This window comes from Euphorbia lathyris, chromosome 9, assembly GCF_963576675.1.
Source record: "Euphorbia lathyris chromosome 9, ddEupLath1.1, whole genome shotgun sequence".
Classification (NCBI taxonomy): Eukaryota; Viridiplantae; Streptophyta; class Magnoliopsida; order Malpighiales; family Euphorbiaceae; genus Euphorbia; species Euphorbia lathyris.
The window spans coordinates 38,752,495-38,761,398 of NC_088918.1; the positions used below are offsets into that span (position 1 = coordinate 38,752,495).

At 33.9% G+C, this 8,904-nt stretch overlaps 1 protein-coding gene across 1 annotated transcript; it reads left to right on the top strand.

The window, feature by feature from the left end:
• The first annotated feature begins 958 nt into the window (after positions 1–958).
• On the top strand, positions 959–3,687 carry LOC136205712 (benzyl alcohol O-benzoyltransferase-like). The gene is made up of 2 exons (XM_065996434.1): positions 959–1,481; positions 2,465–3,687. The coding sequence occupies exons 1-2, from the start codon at positions 1,038–1,040 to the stop codon at positions 3,392–3,394; spliced, it is 1,374 nt and encodes a 457-aa protein (XP_065852506.1). The 5' UTR covers positions 959–1,037; the 3' UTR covers positions 3,395–3,687.
• The last annotated feature ends 5,217 nt before the right edge of the window (positions 3,688–8,904 follow it).

Sequence of the window (8,904 nt, forward strand, 5' to 3'; positions counted from 1 at the left end):
TTGCCCTTGATGTCTGTGCAAAGACCAAAAGGTCCCTGGAAACTCAAGGGACTGAATTATTCGAATAAAAGAGGTAGAGAGTCAAAGACTCTTAATTCAAACACTTAGATCTGGGAAGGGGCTGTTCGTGTTCTTCTTCTTCCTTTGTTTCTTTCACATGTAGCTTTTCTTTTGGGAATAATTTTCACTTACTTGTAGTCTTTCATCTACTTATAATCTTTTAATCTTGCTAAAGTTTTATGTTCTTCATATTTTTAGTTTTTTTTCACATTTTTTTTCCATTTTTAAGTTTTTTCTTTGTTTTTTTTTTTTTGTGTGTGTTTTGTATTGTTTTTTATGGTTTTTTTTATTGTTTTTCCGATTTTTCATAAATTGTTAAATGAGTTAAACAAATCCATCCTACTAACCCATTACCAACTTATTTATTATATGAGTTAGTTAGATCGAAGAAAAAAAACAGCTTAGCGAATCAGAACTCAAGAAAAAAAAATTAAGATTATATTTTTTACCTATAAAAAGAAACATTTTCCTAATTCTTTTTATCTTATTCTTTAATATGTATTAACCAGCATAGTATTTTCCTCATATTAATTTTCCTAATCAAAACAAATATTGAAAAATTATAAAAAAAATAATATCATACATCATTTTCGTTTGCTTGGGTTGTTAAAATATTAATGTAAAGTGAGTGGAATAAGATCTAATGTATAGATAGATAAATAAAAGTTATAAAAATGGTACAAAATAATTAATTAAAAGATGAAGACTGATGAATAAAATGGACAAAAATTTCAAAGTCAAGGAGGTCCACAAAAATAAAGAAGTTTTCATACTCGTGGAAAATTTTCCTATAGTAATAATTGACCCAACAAATAAGTAGTGCAATTTATTAATATTAATATATCCATCCATACTAACTACTCTAGTCTACTCCCATTATAAATACCTCTTTTCATCACCATTCCCATACTCACTCTAACTACCAAAACAAACCACCAATTTTTTTCTTTTTTTCTCTGTCTTACCATTTCTGAAACATGGCACCACCACCCTCCCTGGTTTTCAACGTTCACCGGCGTCAACCAGAACTGATATCTCCGGCGAAGCCTACCCCTCATGAAGTGAAGCTATTATCAGACATAGATGACCAAGAAGGTCTCAGATTCCATATTCCTGTAATCCAATTTTACAGGAAAGATGAATCAATGAAAGGGAAAGATCCAGTTAAGATCATAAGGGAGGCAATTGCTGAAACACTTGTGTTTTATTATCCATTTGCCGGTAGACTTAGAGAAGGACCACATCGTAAGCTTATGGTGGAATGCACCGGTGAAGGTGTTTCGTTCGTTGAAGCTGATGCTGATGTTTCTCTTGAACAATTCGGAGATTGTCTTCAACCTCCTTTTCCGTGCTTGGAGGAACTCCTTTTTGATGTTCCTGCTGCTTCTCACTTCTTAAATTCCCCTTTGCTGCTTATTCAGGTCCGTATTATTTTAACTAACATTTTTTTTCATATTTAATGAAGACGTAGACATTTTTATCAAAAAAAAAAAAAAAAAATTCCTTTTTTCAATTGGTACCACCGGTTAATGGATAACGTGGTACACATGTCACTTAATATTCTAACCAATAAAATGTTCACAAATTATAATTTATATAAAATTTTAGAGGGCAATACTTTATTTTTTCTCACCATTTGATTCATTACTTTGTTTTTTTCTCACTGTTGGACTCTTCACATCGCAAATCAATCAAACCACAAAGTAGTTATTTGTAATTAAACATATTTGGATGTAACAAATATGAATTTAATCCTAAATTTTAAATTCCAAATTATTTACCCCATGAAAAGCGATGACTCAAAGTAAGTTTTTTTTTTTATTATTTAATGAAGATGGCTCGAGTAAACCTTAATTCCACATTAATTCTTATGTTGAGTGGATCTAAGTACGAGTGGCTGTGAGCCGTTTTCTTTATTAGTGGAAATAGAATTTTGTGTAGATATATTTACTAACTATAAAAGTACCAATTGGTAAAAATTTCTCCTAAAATTATTTTATGGTAACAAAAAAGTTTAAACAAGTTGATTTAACCTTTGCTTTACTAACATATCAAACATTTTAAATATTAATTACGTTTTAAATATTTACCATATAGTAACTAAATTGTATTTACTATGTATTGTAACTAAAAAATATTTACTTAACCTAATAGTTTTCGAATTTAAATATTCCATCATCAATCTTAATTACACATACATATTAAATTAATAATATTTCAATAATTGAAATTGAATAAATGTATAAAGTTTGTGTGCGTTAGGTATTATATTATAGTCTTGAATTACGAATTGACCACTTAAATTTATCAAATATGTTGCGGAGCATTATTTTATTGTACATCCATATGTTTGGATTATATTTTTCAAAATGTCTAAAGAAAAAAAAAATCTTGAAAATGACAGGTGACGCGCCTGAAATGTGGCGGGTTTATTTTCGCGCTCCTGCTAAACCACACAATGAGCGACGCGCCGGGTCTAGTGCAATTCATGTCCGCCGTGGGAGAAATGGCGCGTGGAGCAAAAGCCCCAAGTGTTCTTCCAGTATGGGAGAGGCAAGTCCTGAACGCCCGAGATCCGCCGCGAGCGACATGCGTCCACCGTGAGTACGAAGAGGTTGCCGGCACAATAACTCCATTCGATGACATGGCACACCGTTCTTTCTTCTTCGGACCAACCGAAATAACTGCTCTCCGGAGATTAGTCCCTCATCGTCTCCGGAATTGCTCAACCTTCGAAATACTCACAGCCTGTTTGTGGAAATGCCGCACTATCGCACTTGGACCCGATCCGGCCGAAGAAATGCGCATGATTTGCATAGTGAACGGGCGAAGTAAATTCAATCCGCCATTACCTGAGGGATACTACGGGAATGGATTTGTATTCCCGGTGGCGGTTGCGACGGCCGGAGAAATAAGTTACAAGCCATTGAGTTATGCGTTGGAATTGATAAGAAACGTGAAAGATAGTGTGAACGAAGAGTACATGAGATCTGTGGCGGATTTGATGGTAATGAAAGGAAGGCCTCATTTTACAGTAGTGAGGAGTTATCTGGTGTCGGATGTGACAAAGGCAGGTTTCGGAGAGGTTGATTTTGGGTGGGGGAAAGCCGCATACGGTGGTCCGGCTAAAGGCGGAGTTGGTGCTATTCCAGGTGTAGCAAGTTTTTATATACCATCTAAGAATAAGAAAGGTGAAAATGGGATTGTTTTGCCAATTTGCTTGCCGGCTCAGGCCATGGATAGATTTGTCAAGGTTTTGAACAGTATGCTACAAGATCGTAAAAATACCAGTACTGACACTACTACATCTCCATTTATAATATCTGCCTTGTAAGAAATGACGGAGGATTTAATAAATCTATATCTAACGGAGATTTGATCCGGTTGAGTGAATTTATTAGTTTTCCATAGTGTTGTTCTATATATTAAATCATCAAAAGTGTTAGTATCTTTGTGAAGGATGTATTTTGTCTAATGTATCTTTTGCTTAAATGTTATTTTATTTATTTAAAGTAATAATACTACCAGCCAAAACTTTAAAGTGTCGTTTGGTAAGATGTAATGCCCTTCGTAATGTAATGACTATTATATTGAAAGCTCATTACTATGTTTGGTTGCATGTTACAATTTTATTGTAATCCCCATTACATAAGAATATGATTTGAATTCTCATTACATTATCCTCTAATCTCTTATTTCTCAAATCTCACTTCTCAATCTTATCTCTCATTTTTGTAAAAAACGAAAAAAGTAGAAAAACATGAAAAATAAAAAAAAAACGAAAAACCGAAAAAATGCGAAAAATGAAAAAAAAAATGAAAAACTAGAAAAAGGAGAAAATAGAAAAACGGTGAAAAATGTTGCAAAATGGAAATTAAAAAAACGGTGAAAAATGTAAAAAAAATATAAAAAAGCAAAAAACTATATACTAATTTATTGATTTCGGTTAATCTAAATTTGTATTTGATTTCGATTCGATTTTCACACTTTTCGTGCTTTTCATGTTTTTCGTTGATTTTAATTATGTAAATAAAATTTTATGATTGCATTTAATTAGGAAAATGTAAGTATTGTAATGGTTATTACATTCTATCATAATTGTTAACCAAACATGGTAATAGAATCACTATTTCATTCCATTACATTACAACTTTGATTATATTACGATCTTGATTACATTACATTGCATTACGGTATACCAAACAAATCCTAATTGAATTAGAATTTCACTATATTGGTGAATTTCATCCAATAACAAATTTTCAAATTTTCAATACATTGGGAATTTTGATGGTTGCATATTGTGGAGATGATAAGGAAATAAGCAGTATGAGAGCTACAGAATTAGTATTGGGAAACAATCCAAAAACTCTTAATTATCTGCAATTTGTAGTCCATCATTTCATTGGCAATTTTGAATTTTGAATTTTGCTCAATTCCATTCTTTAGCAGTTAGTCATAGTTTTGAAAAGAATCTTTTCAAAATTGTCTTGTATATCCATGAGAGTCACATTATAGTACTTTTCTAGGAACCCTCCCACAATGTAGGCCAACCTTCAATATACATTCACAAACTTACAAACTTGATAGGTCAATTTCTAAGAAGGTCACCCTCTTTAATCTTAACATGATAAAGTTTGTTTGCTTTATAGAACGACAGAGATGAATGTTTGGTTCATTCATGGAATAAACTAGTAACACAATCATTATTTAAAAAAAAAAAAATCATTCCAACTCCACTATTTGGTTCATTATTTTTCCAATTTCAATTGTGTAATATGATGAGTTTTTCCCTTGTTAGTGGAGAAGAAAAAACCAATATATAAATATTAATTAAAAATAAAAGAAAAGAAGAATGGAAAAATATTCAAACAAATTACTAAGGAATGTCGATTATCTGTTGATCACAAGGTTTGAGTCATATGAGAGGGAAGAAAATCGTTAGACAAGGGGCCGGTGTAATTAGAGTTGGACACAGTTCGGTTCAGTTCGGAGATCAAGAATCTTCAGGATTGGATTGAACTTCAGGGATTCCTAAAAATGAATCTTTAGGATTGGATTGACAATTTCAGTCTGGTCCAATTCAGAGATACGGGGATTCCGTTTCGGTCCAATCCAGTACAGTTATTTGACGAGTCAAATAAATATTTATACTGTTACCAAAAATAAATTAAACATACAATTTACAAGATAATAATTATATAAATTCTTAATCAAAATAAATAACATGTGTTTACAATGCCAAATATTAATTTGAATCCATCACAAGTGCATTTTTTTCATTAATCAAAATAAATAAATGTATAACGGAATGAGTGCGCAGGCTGTAATATGTAGAACCGTAAACATTCATCCAAAGAGATAAGAAGCCAGGTTGATACTGACGTTTACCTTTTCGTATTAGGTCTAGTATAATTCGATCATCCATTAACTATATCCTTAAATGAATCTGTAACTATGAAATATGTCAAATTACACTTAATGAGAATACATAGGTTAAGTGAAATCTTCATTTCAACTATTAAGCTTATCACCTTACAAGAATTTGAAGTTAATTCTCCACAAGAGGCCATAGATATACCTCGCATTTATCAGGAGTGACGAATTCTTAATCTAACATTAACTATCCTGCAATTACTTTATGTGATACCCAACACCTGCTCACACACAGCCTAGGAATCTTCCTGGATCATGTTTAAATAAAGTCAAAACATCACACTCCATAATCCATAATCACTAATTAATGTTTGTTTGAGTTTGAGGATTACTTATACCTACTAAGCCCTTTAAGACAAAACATGTGACACTAGATAAATTCATCCATCCTGTTATCTCAAGTCGAGTCTCCAATCTTAATGAGCCCATTCGTTGGATCCATGTAACTGTCTAGATATATGAATACCTAAAGCTTATGAGATTAGTTTTTTTTCACAACAAAAGACATTATTACATGTAAGTCTCAACAACATTTTGTTTAATCCCTAAACATATTAAATTATCTATAATAGAGTGAAATTGAAGTGAGGATTTTAATCGTAAATCCACAAAGATGTTTTTTCTCAAGCCTATGCTTGAAGAAGTTAATCCCAAATAAGATGAACAAGCTCTCAATGGAGGCTAATTGGATTCCATTTCATAAAAGTTATGTTTCATTACAGAATAAAATGGTTATATACTTCCTTTTAGATTAGGTAAAAATACGAACATATCTCCACTAAGGTTACAATTAAAGAAGATAATAGGAGTATGACGTGGTAATTGATGTAAATGGCAATAAGGAAAATAGAGCTAATGGGGACAAGAAAGATATGAGCTTTGGGGGCATTAAGAAACTGGCTAGGAATAAGTCTCATCTGTGGTGAAGCATTCAATCAGTCTTTGAAGACTTCACTAATGGTCTAGCGTGGAGCATTGGGGATGGAAATTCAATCTCATTCTAGAATGATGTACGGATAAATAATATAAAACTGAAGGATGTAGCCTTAACACCAGTGGCAAAAGAGGATTTGAATTGGAAGGTGTCTGACCTGCTTAATAGCCAAGGGCAATGGAAATGGGATATTCTTGAAAAATACTTTGAAATTTTTCTTCGCCTAAGGTGTATTATATCTCGAAGAGAGACAGATATCAGAGATATGCCTCGGTGGAGGAATTCATCATCCGGATCTTTTCCTGCAAAGGAGCCTATGATAGTTTTTTGGTGACAGGAAAAGTTTAGGTAAAGGTAGCTACCCACTTTCAAGATCAGGGCAAACCACATATCTCGATGAGGGTTTACAGTGGAATTTACAGATTACCTACCAATGAGGGCTAAATTTTGACGAAGTGGGGAATCGAACCTCAAACCTGTCAAGCAGAGGTTCAACGCCTTACCACTCGGACCAACCCTCGTTGGCTACTGCCTACGACAGTTTGACGAACAGTCAAGATGATAGTACTGCTGCTAGTGAGGTTTTCAAAACCATTTGGATGTTAAAACTGCCCCAACGGATCAAGACTTTTTCTTGGTTATGCCTTCACAATCGTCTGTTGACTAATTTAGAGAGACAAAAAAGACATATGATTGAAGCTGGAGTCTTCCCTCGTTGTAAAGCAGGTGAGGAATCAATAGCACATGCGTTGAGAGACTGCGAGGCCAGCTCGCAGGTTTGGTAGGAAATTCTACCCGTATCCTGTCATGACCGTTTCTTCTCCATGAATGGCAGCGACTGGTTTAATAGTTGTATATCAGCAACTAACTCTCTCCTTGGAGTTGTCAATTGACAAATTTTATTTGCAATAACGTCTTGGTATCTGTGGGCTTGGAGGAACAAAGTTGTTTTTGAACCAGAAATTGAGAGTCCAAGAGATAAAAAAGACTTCCATCCTGCAGAAGGTAAATGAAAATATGATAAGTCGGGATTTATGTATGGGAAGCCCAAATAGGATGGTGAAAAAGAAAGCTTGGCTAGGATGGAAAAAACCAGCGGAAGGTTTTATGAAATTGAACACAGACGGGTGGAAGCGTGGAGAGCCTGGGAAAATTGCAGCAGGGGGTTACTGCGTGACAATAGTGGAAATTGGATTAGGGGATTTGTTCACAATATTGGCATCAGAAACATCGTCGAAGCAGAACTTTGGGGAATCCATACTGGTTTAGAAATGGGGATAGAGGCTCAGGTACGAAAAATCATTGTGGAATCAGATAATCTCCAAGTGGTTAATAGCATTAATCCGAAAAGTAATATTTTACACTATCCTACTCGATCCCTCGTTCAAAGTATTCAGGCTTTGAAGAATGGTTTCGAATCCATCATTATAAATCATATTCACATACTTTTTTGGCAACTCAAGCCCATAATTTTAATTTGGGGATTACTCATCTTGAGCAAGAAACATCAGGGGTTGAGGTGCTCTTGCAGCACGATAAATTGGGGTTGGTATCCCCAAGAGTTGTAGTGTCCTAATCTTTTTTATGTTGTAGGTAATTTTTGTTTAGTTTAGTTTTTTTGTTTAGTTTTGTAGTTTTTTCTGTTTCTTTGCTGATGTTTTGTTCTTGTTGGTTTTCTTTGTTTTGGGTCTGGTATTTTTTATTGTATTTTTTCCCTGTTCACCAAAAAAAAAAAATAGAGCTAATGATGGCAAAACAGTAAATAAGGTGATGGCAGCTCTTGTCTCCTCAGATCAGCTTGGCGAGGAAGGTATGTCAAGGGAACCCACACATAGTGTCATATAATTCACACGACGTATGAGTCCAGTTCTGGTCTCTCGGAGGTATTTCACCCTTTCCTCCGCACGAGCTCTGCACGTGAGTATGATTGGCACGCTTATCCCCTTGGTTTTTCCACTCCTCTCATCGGAGATCCATATTAGAGATATCCGCATCATTATGGATCAAAATTTTATTGCTAATTTTGGTGGTCCTTATTTATTCCATGTCATATTTGACTTTGATTCCCAACAAAATGTAGGGCTCACCACTTGCAATTTATGGAAATCATATTCGAAAACAAATCTCTATAGTAGAATAAAGAATGCATCTTAGTAATAAAAAGTTTAAAATGATGAAAAGTTAAGTGTATTAATTGAAAGTGATCTCTTTCGTTGTTATGCATATCCTGCAAGAAATGGTATGTATGATATGGACCCTGTCCTATTCTGGAGTTGTTTTAATCTTGCTTGTATTTGTATTGAAGCATGACCACATGGATGTATTAATACACTTCAATTAATTGATGGACTACCAACTATAATGTGTCTCTCCTCTAGCCAGTCCAGTCCACACATATTGATATTCTAAAATATCCAGTTTTTATTCTTGCTAAAAAAATTCACCCAAAAATTGACTCAAATCCTTCACTCTCA

Coding starts and splice junctions, on each gene's coding strand:
- LOC136205712 (XM_065996434.1), top strand. CDS start 1,038: ATGGCACCACCACCCTCCCTGGTTTTCAACGTTCACCGGCGTCAACCA. Junction 1,482..2,464: donor CCCCTTTGCTGCTTATTCAG/GTCCGTATTATT, acceptor TGAAAATGACAG/GTGACGCGCCTGAAATGTGG.